Source organism: Tamandua tetradactyla, chromosome 9, assembly GCF_023851605.1.
Source record: "Tamandua tetradactyla isolate mTamTet1 chromosome 9, mTamTet1.pri, whole genome shotgun sequence".
Lineage (NCBI taxonomy): Eukaryota > Metazoa > Chordata > Mammalia > Pilosa > Myrmecophagidae > Tamandua > Tamandua tetradactyla.
The window spans coordinates 10,902,354-10,917,130 of NC_135335.1; the positions used below are offsets into that span (position 1 = coordinate 10,902,354).

Genomic DNA, 14,777 nt, shown 5'->3' on the forward strand with positions numbered 1-14,777 from the left:
CGTGGGTGCCTAACTCACTAAAACAATCAGCATCAGTCTTGGCTGCCTTGTTCTCCGCTGTACGCCGGCTTCCTAAAAGAACACTGGCACGTAGCAGGTGGTGAGTGAGTGAATAGATCTGTCGGCCGCGACATGAACGGATTGCCGGTACCTCCCCAGAGAAGAGAATAAAATCCGCCTCCAGATAATAGGACTCCGCGTGGCCTCCCGCACCCTGTCATTTGGGTCTCCACGATTCGCCTCGCCTTTGTGTGTGGCAAAGCAAGCACCTGCTCCTCCAGCCATACCCCTCGGCTGTCTCTCGGGCTCCCTTCCTCTCCCATTTCTGCAAACTGGGGGCCCCGAGGCACCCCGGGGCTCGCGGCCAGATACCGCTCCAGCGTCTCCCAGTCGTGGAGCCGCGCGTCCCCAGTTGCCCAGCACCCCGCCGGGGCCCGGCTGTCCTCCGTCTCCCCGGGCCGGGCGGGGGTCTGGGGCTGCGTCCGGGGCCTCGTCTGGCGTCTCCAGGCCTGCGGCGGCCGGAGCCTGAGTCACGGCCGCGCACGCCGCCTCCTCCCGGCTCCCATCCCGGGGCCACCGCCTCGCCGCAGCCTCGGGCCCCGGCGCAGCCTGCTCTCCGCGGGGGTTCGGCGTGTGCCCGGCCCCCGCCCCGTGCCGGCTCCCGGGGAGCTTCGCCTGTCCGCCCCTCCAATGGAGAAGCCCGAAGCTCCCAGCGCTCCCGGGCGGTTCCCGAGGGAGGGGGCGCGGCCGCCCCCGCGGCTCCACCCTCTCGGCGGGGCCGCGGCCATCTGGGGCCCCTGCCAGTCGCGTCCGCTCCGGGGCCCGCGCCGAGCTCGCGGCCGGCTCGCGCGGGAGGAGGCAGCCCCCCGGCCGGGACCCCGGGGCCCCCCACCGGGAGGTGCCCCGCCTGCACCGGTGCGGGGAGCCGGGCGCTGAGATGCCCCGAGGGGGCGGCGGCTGCGAGCCCAGCCTGGGTGGAAGCGCGTCGCTGCGGACGCGGGCGTCCCCGGCCACCTCGGCGACCCTTTGCGAGCCGGGAGCGCAGCCCCGGAGGCGGCAGTGCGGGCCTGCGAGGGCGGCGAGGTGCGGGCTCCTCGCGTCCGGGGCGGGCGCCGGCTGCGGAGCCCCGGTCGGGCTCGGCGCCTCCCGCCTCTCCCCCCCGCAGCCCCCCGCGAGCTGGCAGGAGGAAATAGCGCGCGGCCCCTTTAAATTTACCCAGGAGCCCTTAAAGGAGCCCCAGGGGCCCCAGACAGGAATCCCCACCCCGGTCCAGCCCGCGCCGCCGAGCGAGCAGCCAGCCGTCCGTGCGGCCGGCCGCCCCGTGCATGCGCCCGGCGCCCCGCGGCCCCGCGCACCCAGCGCTCCGCGCGGGCGGCCGCCGGCCCCGCGGCCCCGCGCGCCGCCGCCCCGGGGCCCCGCTCCGCAGCGCAGCGCATGGAGCCCGGCGGGGACCACCGGAGCCGGAGTAGCGGCGGCAAGGGCGGCCCCGGGCCAGCAGCGGCTTCGGTCCGGAGCCGACGGCTGCCGCCCGCCGGGTCGGGCGGCGGCGCGGAGCCCGAAGAGGACGACGGCGGTAAGAGTTGGGGCCGGCGGTCGCCCCGGCTGGGGCCCCGGCGTGGGGGAGGGGAGGGCTGCGGCTCGGGGCCCCTCTCCGCCGCCGAACAAAGGGGGGGACGCGGGCAGGGCGGTCGGGGGCGCCACCTGGCGGGCGCGGACCGCGCCTGCAGCGCCAGCGGGAGCGCCCCCCGCCCGGCTCCCCGGGGCCGGCCCTCGGGGCTCGGGCGGCTCCCCTCCGGGTGAGAGGGCCCCGCCGCCCTCCGTGGCGCCCCGCTGTGCGGGGGGTGCCCGACCGGGAGGGGCCCAGAAGGACCGGGTTCCGCGTGACGGCGTGCGCTCGAGGCCCGCGGACTGGCGGCCCCCGCCCCTTTCTCTTTCAGACTCCCCGGTGGTCTTCCTTAGCCCACTTGTCTCGTAAAAGTCTGCCCAGACCGTGGATCCCCTCCGGGGCTCTCCCCCGGGGGGGCAGAGCCCGGAACCCCGTCCTGTGGCCTTGCTTAGGGACAGGAACCCTTTTTTTCGTTTTGCTCGCGTTCTCCCGTGGAGAGCGCCCAGCTGGCGCTTCGGGGGCCCGCCACCCCCTTCCCTCGCCGCGGACAGTTTTGAAAGCGCTGGGCTCGCCCCCAAAGGCAGACACCCCACCTCCTGCTTGCGTGTTACCTCCTCCCCTCCTTCCCGATTTTTTTTTTTTTCCTTTTTCTTTTTTGGCCCCGATTTGCCAACCAGAGTGGGACCAGCCAGCCCTCGTTCGCTCTCCGAGGAGGCTGTTTTCTCATTTCACTGCTGCAAAGGTCAACGCCTTAAGGCCGGGGACGGTTCTGCCCGGGCTGGGGAGACTCCTGCCCGCAGCCCTCGAGCTGCTCTCCCCTTCCTCTCGCTGGAGCGCCCCAGCCCCTTTTGTTTTTAAAGAATCTCAGCTCCTCCCCCTTTTTTCGGCTCTTAAAGGGCCAGTCCGCCTTAGCCTAGCCTGGATCCAGCGCTGGTAGGATGCTTAGAGACCAACTAGCTATCCAGTGCCTTTTTCAGACAAAGACACCCCAGCCTGGAGAGCGGACATGACCCTCGAAAGGTCACAGAGCAAGACACTAGGGAAACCAGGACTCCAGGTCTCTAACTAGAAAGCCAGTGCTTTTTCCCCTTATAGATCTTTAAAAAAAAAAAAAAAGAGCCCTCTCTGGTTTTCTGGTGGCGTCTTTTGTCTCCCTGACCCTAGGATTCTCCACTCGGAGAATGCCCAGAACCTGGCATTCAGGCTACGTGGCCAAGAGACCATTTTCTAAATTAAAATAGGGTCCGATCTCAGTGAACATGCAGGGTTAGCTGGACGTCTGTATATCAGAAGGAAACAGCACTGGGTTCATAGGCTTAGGGGTTCGTGGCCTTTGTTGGGGTCTCTGTGGTGTCCGCCCTTCTGCTTACTGGGCAGTGGCCAAAAAAAAAAAAAAAAAGAAAAAAAAATTAAATCCCCAGAAAGCCTTAGTGGGCTTCAGTGGGGTGGTGGCCACTCCCTGTTGCAGTATCTTCCAGCAGCCACGCTGGTGGCCCTGCTGCCAGCCCCCTTCCAGAGTCCTTGGCTCCCGATGGGGAACTCCTTTCCCTTGGAGATGTTGACAGCTTGGACAACCATGGGTTGCTATATTTGGGGAACTGACATTGCTGAGCCCCACCGAATATGGGACTCTCAGGAGGCTGTATATAGGCATTATTGGAGAAAGGGAGACGACCTTTGGGTGGGGCCCCTGGCGGGTGGGTCCTCCGTGCAGTTGGATGCAGACAGATGCCCCCTTTGTTCTACCCCCGCCCGCTCTGCTGCCCTGGAAGTGCCTGGCTTGCTGCTTTCCTGGCTTTGACCCCTGCAGCTCTCTTCCCCAAAGGCACCTCCTTGGTCCTCCCTCACATTATTTCTTAAAAAGTCCCTCAGTTCCCTGTATCTTCTTTTGTTCTTGAGCCTCTCTTAAAGGGGCCGCGCTCTTTGCAAAGGACCAACGTTTTGACTCCCTGCTTCCCCTACATCCCCTTTATTACTGTTTCTCATCCCTTTCTGGCCCCTGAGCCAGCCCCTCCCCCACCGCCCTTGCTCAAGCTGCAAAATCAAAGCCCTGGGTGCTCTGCCTGGAATTCGTTCTGAGACTGAAAAACTGTCTCCCTTTCCCCCCTCTTCAGGGCCAGATCTGCAGCTGGAAGGGGGTGCCTTGGGGTCCTGGGGGAGTGCCCCCCTGCCCTCCTCCAGGGCCCGGGGAACGGCAGCATCAGGCAGGAAATACTCAGACCACTGTGAGGCCCGGGCCTCCAGGCCTGGAAAGAGCCGCATCCCTGGGCGCGACCACCGGCGCTACTACCACGACCACTGGAGGCTGGAGTACCTGATGGACTTCAACCCTGCCCGGCACGGCATGGTGTGCATGGTGTGTGGGAGCTCCCTGGCCACCCTCAAGCTCAGCACCATCAAGCGGCACATCCGCCAGAAGCACCCCTACTCCCTGCACTGGAGTCCCCGGGAGAAAGAAGTCATCAGCCACAGCTGGGATGCCCACCTGGGACTGGGGGCCTGTGGAGAGGCGGAGGGCCTGGGGGCCCAGGGAGCCGAGGAGGAAGAGGAAGAGGAGGAGGAGGAGGAGGAGGAGGGGGCCAGCCTCCCAGCGTGCCCGCCCAAGGGCCCAGGTAACACGGGACCTGGAGAGGCAGGGACCCAGGTGGTGTCGGGAGTTTCTGATTTTCCTGAGCAAGTCATTGCTCCTTCTCTAGGGAGGGGGGGTGGTCTGCTTACTGCGCTGTGCGATGGTGGGCGATGGACAGTGCAGCCAGGGGGTCTCCAGTCTCCCTGGCAGCATTGATATTCTGTGGTTTTAGAAGCATCAAGTTGGTATAGAGATGGGGGGGCGATGGACCCGGGAAGGCTTGGGAGTGGGGCAGCTGGGCTGGGCTCAGTGAGGAGGGGGGAAGGTGCTGGAAACATGGCAGAAGAAGTTGGAGGGGGTGCCTAGAGTCTAGGTCTGGGGGATGAATATGGGGGGAAAATCAGCGTCTGTCTGAGATGAGGGTGATAAAGGGGTGGGGAGAGAGGAGAGAAAGAGGAGGGCGGAGAAGCGTGAGGTTAGGCCTGGAACTCAGAGTCAGAGAGCAAGGAGAGAGGTTTGCAGAGGACCTGGCTGTGGTGGGGGGGGGTCCCCGAGAGGGCCAGCGTCTCAGTTCCTTCCCCCTCCCCCCCCAACCCTTTCAGGCAAAGCCCCAGCTGGTGGGGGCGGCCGGCGCCCACGGCGAGGGGGCCCAGTGGCACCCCGGGCTCGGCGTCGGAGCCTCTCCGCTTCCCGGAGGGCCGGGGGCAGCAGGGGGCTGGGGGCCCGGCGCCTGGAGCGGAGGCTGAAGGAGTCCCTGCAGAACTGGTTCCGGGCCGAGTGCCTCATGGACTATGACCCGCGGGGGAACCGGCTGGTGTGCATGGCCTGTGGCCGGGCACTGCCCAGCCTGCACCTGGATGACATCCGTGCCCACGTGCTGGAGGTGCACCCCAGCTCCCTGGGGCTCAGCGGCCCCCAGCGCAGCGCCCTGCTGCAGGCCTGGGGTGGCCAGCCGGAGGCACTGCCTGAGCTTGCCCGGCCCCCACCAGGTGCGAGGCTGACACCCCTTCACGTTAGGACTGCCCCCATGGGGTCTGTGGCCCCAACTGGGAGGCAGGGACTCCTGGCTGAGGGCTGAAGGCCAGCACGACCTCTCCCTCGCCCCACCAAACACGCGCACACACACACACACACACACACAGGCCGGGGCTGTGCACTTGGGGTTGGGGTGAGGTGCAAGGGAAACCCTCTGCGTGGGTAAGGGCAACCCAGCCAGCAGGCTGAGCCCCTCTCCCTCACCCCTTCCCCAACAGAAGATGACCTCGCCCCCCAGGACCTGACCAGAAAGAGCCGGGACTTGGCTCCCACTGCCGGAGCCCCCTCCTCTCAGGATCTCAGCCCCCCAGACGTAAAGGAAGAGGCTGGCTGGGCCCCTGAGAGGCCCGGGCCCGCAGAGCAGGAGCTGGAGGAGGGCAAGGGCGAGAGGGCAGGGGTCCCGGGCCGGCCGCCGCGGGGTCGCGACCACCGCCGCCACTACCAGGAGCGCTGGCGGCTGGAGTACCTCATGGAGTTCGACGGCGGCCGCCGCGGCCTGGTGTGCATGGTGTGCGGGGGCGCGCTGGCCTCGCTCAAGACCAGCACCATCAAGCGGCACATCCGCCAGCGCCACCCGGGCTCCACGCGGCTCAGCGGGCCCGTCAAGGCGCTCATCGCCCAGGAGTGGACCGAGAAGGCCGCGCACCTGCTGGCCCTGGGACTGCCCTGCCCCGAGTCCCCCCGGGGCCCAGCAGCCCCCAGCACAGCCGCAGCTTCGGAGGAGGGGGGAGGGGAGGAGGAGGAGGAGCCAGAGGAGGAGGAGGAGGAGTGGTGGGGTGAGCTGGAGGAGGGGCAGAGGCAGCGGAGGCGGAGCGCGGTGGGCAGGACCCCGGGGTTAGGCAGGGAGAACTTTGCGGGTGGTGAGAGCGGAAGGTTGAAGGGGAGACGGGGGGATGCGGGTGGGCTGAGGAATGGGGCTGGCGGGCCAAGGCGGGTGGGGGGAGGGGGCTATGACACGAGGGCTGGGTCCGGCCTGCTTCCAATCCGCACCTTGTTCCTTCCCCAGGCGACATCCCACTCTCCCCCGGGGAGCCGTCGGAGCGGCCGGCCGAGGAAGAGGAGGAAGATGAGGACGGGCCGGAGCCCGGGGGGCTCGCCTTCCCGCCGCTGCCCCCGCCGCCGCCGCCGCCACCTCCCCCGCCGCCGCCTCGCAGCCGCGAGCAGCGGCGAAACTACCAGCCGCGCTGGCGGGGCGAGTACCTGATGGACTACGACGGCAGCCGGCGCGGCCTGGTGTGCATGGTGTGCGGGGGCGCGCTGGCCACGCTCAAGGTGAGCACCATCAAGCGGCACATCCTGCAGGTGCACCCCTTCTCCATGGACTTCACGCCCGAGGAGCGCCAGACCATCCTGGAGGCCTACGAGGAGGCTGCCCTGCGCTGCTACGGCCACGAGGGCTTCGGGCCGCCCGCCCCCGCGCCGCGCGACGGGGGCGCCGACCTCAAGCCCGGCGCCGTGTGCCGCGCGTAGCGCGCTCTCCACCGTACGGCTGGGGGCCGCCCCGGGGCGCCCCGTGCTCCCGCCGACCCTCGGGCGCCGCTGTCCCCCGCTGGCGGGCCGGGCGCGGAGGGCAGAGGCGGCCTCGGGGACTGAGTGGGGTCACCAGCTTCCCTCCCTAACCTCGGAGGGCGCGCGCCGCCCGCTCGGTGCCAAATGGGTATGGGTCCCTGAGCTAGACCTACTCCCGAAGCGCCCTCTCCCCTGCGCCTCCCCGCGCAGGGCTCCCACGTTTGCCGAGAAGCCAAAGCGGCCTCAATGTGTTAGCACCGAGGGCCCCCTGTCCCCTGCCAGGCCGGGGCGGGCGGCCACTGTCTGTCAGTATTAGGACCCGGAGAGGTGGCCAGGCGGGACGCGCCGCCCTTGCCGGGGGCCCAGTTCCCTGCAGAGAGGCCCGCAGGCCGTGGCATGCCCAGGGGCCGGCGGGGACTGGACTGCGGCGGGAGGCGGGGCCCGCGGCGGGGCGTGGTCCGGGCTCCTGCGCGCGGGGCTCCCCGGCGGCCTCCCCAGCTTCTCCCAGCCGCGGGCACCGCCCTTTGCTCCTCCTGCTCCATAGGCTTTCACCCTTCTCCCCGCAGCTGTTGCTTGGGCCTCCCGGTCGGTCCGAGCCCGGGACCCTGGCGGTCCGGCAGTTGGCGTTATGTCCCCGCCCCTCCTGTTCCCGTTTGACCGCGGTGGACACGCCACCCGTTCTCAGTCCCCAGGGCCTGGGGCCCGGCCCTTCCCTCCCGCGGTGGCGCAGCCCTGTGGGGTGGGAAGGGGCCCCAGCCATCTCCCAGGCAGGTCCGAGAGGGATGTGTAGATTCGTTCTCCTGTGGAGAACAGGTGGCCCCGAGATCACGCCCTTTTGGCTCTTTGTATTTTATTTTGAAACTGTATTTAATGCTTTTATATGAAAGGGGGGAGGGACAGGAAGAGCTGTCCCAATCACCCTTATGTGCAAATGTCTTATTTATTATGCGTGTATCAGAGATAAGCTGTGAGGTACCAGAAGGACCTAAAAGGGAAGGAGATAAGGACTGGACACGGGTGGGGGTGAGGTGGATGTAAGGCAGGGGAGGAAGACCCCCCCCCCCCACAGCCCCTACTATTATGTGACTCTCCAGGCCCCTTCCGGACTCTGGGCCCCAGTGTCTGCTCTTCACAAAGGGAGGCCACTGCAGGACTGCTTCCCTTGGTCTAAATTCAGAACTAGCAGCAAAGTCAGAGGGTGGGACTTGAGGGCTGGGTCTGGAGGGTGAGGGGCTGTTCTGTTGATGGGAAAGCAGATGGCATCAAGGAAGTCCCCCCACCTAACTCCCTAGGCCAGAGCCCAAGGTTCAAGTGCCTCGAGGCCCAGACTCTTTGACTTCCTGATTGGGAGTTAAATTTTATATATGGATTTTATATCATTTTTATATAATTCAAGATTGTAGGAGTTGGAAGGGAGTCTGGAGATCAACTAATAACTGCACTCCTTCCCTGTCACAGATAGGTAAAATAAAGGCCAGAGAAGGAAATTAATCACACAGCCAGATAGAACAGTAAAAGCACTAGAATAAAAACCTCAACTCCGAATTCAGTGTTCTTTGCACTATACCACACTGCCTCCTGATCTCTGGTAAGTTATTAACGTTTCTGTCACCCTTAGGCCTGCAAAGGTTAGCTTGTGCTGGGTGTTGCAGGTCATCCCGATGGTGATCTCCTGGGAGAGAGAAAAAGCTGCACAATTCTTGGAATGAGCATGCGGAGCTTGACAGGGCAGCTCTTGGCACTATAGGATAGGCCTTAGCTGGCAAAGTCCCATCAGAACTCCAGAAGTGGGGCGGACTGGCCCATGGCCTCCGTAGCAGGTCAGGGGCCCTGGCATTGTGTTCTTTGCTGTCAGGGATTCAGGAAGATACTGAATGGCCGGTCAGTTGACTGAAAAGTCAATTCCCAGTGTTTGGACCTCCAGGGTTTTTGAGACAGTATTAAAAGCTTGTGAGCAGGGATTATGGATGGCATTAGGCTGGGCACTGCCATCCTTTTTCTTTCCTTCATGCATGTTGTTTTCAGTTCCAGGATGAGTGTTCTGCCAGGTCAAAACAGTAGGCAAAGTGGGGCAACCAATTATAATCACCCATGCCCACTGCCGAAGTTCAGGTATGCCAGGACAGAATGGGTTAGGAAAAGTTGAATGTTAGGACAGGAGCGGATGTCTTCACTGAATACCAAGCATTCCAGTGGTTCTCAAATTGTAGCTCCCAGATCAGCAGCATCACCTTAGGAACTTGCTAGAAATTCAAATTATTGAATCCCGCCCCACACCTTCTGAAGCAAATTGGGCTGGGGTGCGGCCATCTGCTTTGGTGAGCCCTCTAGTGATCACCATGGGTGAAGTTCTGAGCACCAGTGATCTAGCAAGTGCCACTGTAGTGATTCCTAGTATTTTGACCGAAGATATGGTTTCATGGGTTAGGGGTCAGGGTTAGGTGGGTCTCATCTCTAGGTGTGCCTCCTTCCCACCTCAGTAGTCTAATATGAACAGGTTAAGTTTCTTCATGAAAATTCTTTTTTGTTAACAGTATGCTTGCTATTATGGCCAATATGTATGTTACTCTGAATACATATTTATATACCATGTTACTTAGTGACATTATTTGAACATTTGTATGCATATTTGTGAAGTTGTTTGCCTCAGTCATTAAAAAAAATCCAACCTAAGTTTTTTTAAGAGGTATGTTGAATAAAATTTTAAAATCCAGCTCAAAGGTCACAGCAGCCTTAGTTTTCAGGAAGAGAACATCAGAGGTGACAAGTTTTTCAGCACAGACCCAATATACTTAATTTCCATTTCTCAAGGCGACTGACTCTCCCAGTTTAAGTGCATTATATGGCTATGTGTGGTTTACAGGCTGCTTGTTGCAGATGGGGAAACTCTTGCCAAGTTGGTGTGAGGCTGAGCTGGGACAACAGACCCCTCTGGTTCCTTCCACTCTTCATCTTTCTTTAAGAAAACAAATGCACAGCTTTGTTCTCCTATGAAAATTTTGCAATCTTGAAATCCTTGCCAGTATCAACTATTAGTTACTTCTTAAAGATTCAAAAGTGGAGTGCAGATAGGGGTACTGGAAGCCTTGTTTGGTTCTTACTTTACCCAAGCTATGTATAGAGAATAAAGTTAGCAGAATGACATCACAGTTCTTGTGTATTTTTTTAAAATTTTATTAATATCACATCAATTTGCAGTTTTACAGGAACCAAGATTTAAGCTCCTTAGGTGCTACTGGATTTTTATGTTGCACGCACATACACGCACACAGTTTCATTAGTCATTTTTCATCTATAGTTTAAAAAAAAATCCTGCATGGCACAATTATCTGTCCAATTATCTACACACAGCAGTAGCAAAACAAGAAAGCTAGGGGTGGAGGCTTCCAGTGCAGCAGGAAGTCCTTTGGAGGGGAAGCCCAAAAAGACGATCAGTACACTGACTTCCTGGTAGGGTAAAGAATGAAGATGGTGAATGTATTTTCTACTATGACATGAAATCAATTGAAAAACTCAAAAGAAGAGGGAACTAAGAAGATGGAATAAGGCAAAAGTACCTTTTTCTTATTTAAAACCCTAAGTAATTTGCAAAAAAAAAAAAGTGAAAGAAAATGTCCTTCCACAGTGAGCTTCTACAGAGTTGCAGTGCTTTGGGACTGTCAAATATTGTAGCCCTTACTTTGAAGTCACCAATGCATATTTCCTCTGGATTACGACTTTCACTTACAACCTGAAGGAATTCAGAGACGACTTTTCCAAGTTTACTGAATTTTCATGTAGAAGGGGTGGAAGACGCTAAGTCTTAAACAGGAATCAAAAATTCCCAATTGCTCTCCATTTGATGTCAATGAGATGTTCTGCTGTCTTTGTTGTACACAGAGCTCATCAACAGAATCTGGCCCTGTTTGGTCATCCTTACCTAAGATTTCTTGGGAAACTCTCAAAAGGGGCCACAACAAAGGTGTCAAGGCATTTTATCTGTCTGAAAATGAAAAGAATCCTAGAAACATAATACATATCCATAAGCTAGTCTCAAAGCAGTTAAAATGCCATATGACCCATAACATGTACTTCCTAAACTAATTTGTGATCTCTTAAGCACAAACACAGTATTTCCTCTCAAGCCAGCTTAGCTTTGGTCCTTAGGGTAAAGGATGAACACAGGTTAAAGATGTAGCATGTAAGGAGAAGTTGTAGGGAAAAGATTAAAAAAAAAAAAAACTTTTTTGTGTTTCTACAGTTCACCTCTAAAGAATGTCCCCCCACCACCACGGACTGATATAAATTTACAATAACTCAATGACTGAGAAGCCCACATGCAGATTTTTTTTTCTATAACAAGTTTACAGCAGTTACAGACATTTTATAATAAGAAAAGTACAACCATATTTATTAAACTTGAAGTGGATAGGGAAGAGGGAGGAAAGCACATCTCAGGAATGAGTTCTCAAACCAAAGCTCAGAAATGGCATCCGAAAGAAACGAAGCCGACACCACCTTCCCAAACGGCGGAGCTTTTTATTTCCTAGGGATAAATGGGAGGAGTGGCCTTCATAGCACTCCCTATCTAGTCCCACTTCCTGTTTCCAATCTTAATCATATGGCCTTCGGGGAATCAAGAATGATTACTTTACCTATAAGTTCTTATCTAAGTTGAAAGATATATAATTAAGTAAAGAGGAGGCATATTAGGAGTAGCTGCTCACACTGTGGGCTGGAAGATGGGATCAGAAGGCTCAAAAAACCTGTAGGAAGGAATCCCATTCCTGTCCTCAAATAATTTCTTCATAAGTTAATCATTATATCAACTTAAAAATAAGGGTAAAACTGTGGTGGGAAACTTATGTACAACTAATACTAGGAAACTGGATAGAAGAACTGAAGAGATGTGTTTTATCTTCCATTTTCCCCTTTATCTTCATTTAATCTTTTCCTTTTCAAGCTACAGGCAAAAGCTCCACCACCGTTAGAGGTATTGATTTATTCTGTTAATCTGATTCTTTCTTTATTCTTTTGGGTTCTAAGACATCCTTCTTCTTTTTTTTTTTTTTTTGTCCAAAAATCCTTTGCTTGATACTGAGGGTAAAGGGAAAGGAGGGGAGAAAACACCAAATTAAAAACAAAGCTTGGAATGCAGGCTGAAGCTGACAAGGAGCATGTTCCTTCATAGTAACAACGTTATAACTATTAAATGGTGTTTTAGTAACTGTTGTGGTTTCTCATTTCCATTTGCTTATTCTGCCTTTTTTTTGGCAATTCCGGGGAGTTTTGCTTGGATCCTATTAAAGAAAGAAAAAAAAAAATGAAGGTGAAAACATACACACTGTTTTAGGTTATTTTTTTTTCTTTAAACAGGGATTAAGGAGGCAGTCCTTGACTTTTTGGAGCAACGTGAAAAACATTCTCCCATTTTCTTAGGGCTTACGCTGTATGAAAAGAGGCAGGGGCTGAGCCTGGGATAATCGTCTGAGGGGCCCACAAAGCTGCGACCCCACCAGGCCTGCTGCCTGTCCTCTTCCACTGCCAGAACAATCTCGATCCTTCACCGGGAGTTCCAAAGGATAAGGGGGTACCTGAGCCTAATTACTATGTTCTACCCACTGGCAGTGATCAGGAGAGCAGTTGATGTTGACTCCCATTTCTCTGACTCTGTGATGTACAGAGAAAGAAATGTCAGGACAATTGCTAGGGCCACAAAGGAAACTAGGAGTCAAAGGTCAAGGAGACACACCCCCTGCTTTCTACAAATGGCATATACCAGAGCAGGGGACATGAGTCAGCTAACATTGGTTAATCAAATATTAGGTCTAAATGGAGACCATCTTTCACAAATTGGGATAAAAAGAGATATATTGTACATGGTTTTAGCTCCAATGTATACCTAAAAAAGTAAAAAAGCAGGCAAAGATCCTAGCATCAAGCCAGAGCTCTCTGGATGTAGTGATAGTTCCCTCTTGATAAAGTTGGGAAAAGCAGTAAATCTTGGGTATGAAAAGGGACCCGAGAAGCACAAAGGGGGTTCAACTGTTTGTGAAGTTTTGTTTCTTAAGGAATATCGGAAGAAAATTAGGGAAAATGTTAACATTTTACTTCTAGGTGTTGGGTTCATAAGTGTTTGCCATAATAATTCAAAAGTAAAAAACTGAACAGTTCATTATATAGGGAGTCATACAAGTGTGTATCAATGTTTTATTACTTGATTTAAATGCTAAATTTAACCAGTTAAAGAAAGGAAAAGAGAGAGAGAGATTTGGTGGTCTGAAGTAAGAGGTGGCTTTGAAGCTTAAATAATTAATTTACTAAAACTTCTACTTCTGAAAATGGTGGGAACAGTTTGGCTTAAAACTGATACATTTAAAAATCAATGATGGTGGGGAGGCAACCAAGAACATTTAAAGGGCAGTTCAAACAGAAGAGTGGTGCTGATTCATTGATCCTTTTGCAATCTAAGATACAAAGGATGCTTTTCTAAGAAGCAGTTCAAACAATTTCTAGTAAAATCAAACTCCATTAACCAAGATTTGTTTCAAGGGAATAATTACTTTCTTTGGCATCAGCATTTTATATAGGGGATTAAAAACATTCAGGGCAAAAGATTCCGTCATGATAAAATATGGTTCTTAAACATACTTACTTCTCAACAATTGCCTTGGTCTGCTCTCGGGCGATGCCCACATAGTGATCAATCTGGGTCTTTAAGGAAGAAAAGTAAATTCAGTTGTGGTAACATTCACACTTTTTTTTTTTTGGGCGCATGGTCTGGGAATCGAACCTGGGTCTCGGGCATGGAAGGCGAGCATCCTACCACTGAACCAGCTGTGCACCCACAGTTGTGGTAACATTTAGATTAACAATATTTTTAAAGGCAGTAGTTCTTTTGTCTAGTTTAGTCATTTTTTAACACTACTGAATATTCTGGAAAAAGAAAAGAATACCTGTTTTTAAAGTCTTTAAAAATTTCAAGATGATAACTAATACTTTAAAATGTCACCTTACGTGTGAGACTAAAGCAAAAAATGTTTATTTGTTACAAAATTTATATTTTGACTAGAGCATTTTCTAATATAACTCATGTAGATAGTTTGATTGAATGTCATAAGTACTTGGAATCTCAGGTAGCACATGAGATTTTGTTGGTTTGTCCAGAGTGATCCCCTGATGAATCCCAGAATGATTTGATCAGTGACTGGAAAAGTATTTGCAAGCCCCCTTCGGGGAATGGTGAGAGTGGGGAGAAATTCAAATTCACCAAGTTGAATTCTTGATATTCTCACAAGCAGTGTGGACAACCAAAGCTATAGGCTGAGCCCGCAGGCTTGGGGTTTGTTCACATGAAACTTAACCCCACAAAGGATAGGTCAAGTCTACTTAAAATTTAGGCCTAAGAGTCACCCCCAAGAGAGCCTCTTTTGTTGCTCAGATGTGGCCCCTCTCTCCAGCCAACACGACGAACAGTCTCACCACCCTCCCCCTCTCTGCGTGGGACATGACTCCCAGGGGTGTGGACCTTCCTGGAAACGTGGGACAGAAATCCTGGAATGAGCTGAGACTCAGCATCGAGGGACTGAGGGGAACCCTAGAACGAGCTGAGAATTAACATCGGGGGATTGGGAGAAACTTCTCGACCAAAAGGGGGAAGAGTAAAATGAGACAAAGTGTCAACGGCTGAGAGATTCCAAACAGAGTGGAGAGGTTATCCTGGAGGTTATTCTTACTCATTAAGTAGATATCACCTTGCTGTTCAAGATGTAGTGGAGAGGCTGGAGGGAATTGCCTGAAAATGTAGTGCTGTGTTCCAGTAGCCATGTGTCTTGATGATGATTGAACAATGATATAGCTTTCACAATGAGACTCTGTGAATGTGAAAACCTTGGTCTGATGCTCCTTTTAGCTACTGTATCAACAGAAGAGTAGAACATACGGAATAAAAATAAATAATAGGGGGAACAAATGTTAAATTAATTTGAAATGCTAGTGGTAAATGAAAGCGAGGGGTAAGGGGCATGGTATGTATAGTTTTTTTTTCTCTATTATCGTTTTATTTCTTTTTCTGTTGTC

At 54.8% G+C, this 14,777-nt stretch overlaps 2 protein-coding genes across 6 annotated transcripts in view; one reads left to right on the forward strand and one right to left on the reverse strand.

The window, feature by feature from the left end:
- Positions 1-1,434: 1,434 nt before the first annotated feature.
- On the forward strand, positions 1,435-6,680 carry ZFTA (zinc finger translocation associated). Its single transcript, XM_077114974.1, has 5 exons — positions 1,435-1,573; positions 3,721-4,218; positions 4,778-5,164; positions 5,429-5,986; positions 6,217-6,680. The coding sequence occupies exons 1-5, from the start codon at positions 1,435-1,437 to the stop codon at positions 6,678-6,680; spliced, it is 2,046 nt and encodes a 681-aa protein (XP_076971089.1).
- A 4,400-nt stretch (positions 6,681-11,080) lies between these two features.
- The window catches only part of RTN3 (reticulon 3), an 89,160-nt gene continuing 85,463 nt past the window's right edge, over positions 11,081-14,777 (reverse strand). For all 5 annotated transcript variants that reach the window (XM_077115907.1, XM_077115909.1, XM_077115910.1 and 2 more), the window contains 2 exons: positions 13,354-13,412; positions 11,081-11,998 (listed from right to left, as the gene is read on the reverse strand). In XM_077115907.1, the coding sequence (XP_076972022.1) occupies positions 11,953-11,998; positions 13,354-13,412 (105 nt within the window). In that variant the 3' untranslated portion in view covers positions 11,081-11,952. The remainder of the gene's footprint in view (positions 11,999-13,353; positions 13,413-14,777) is intronic.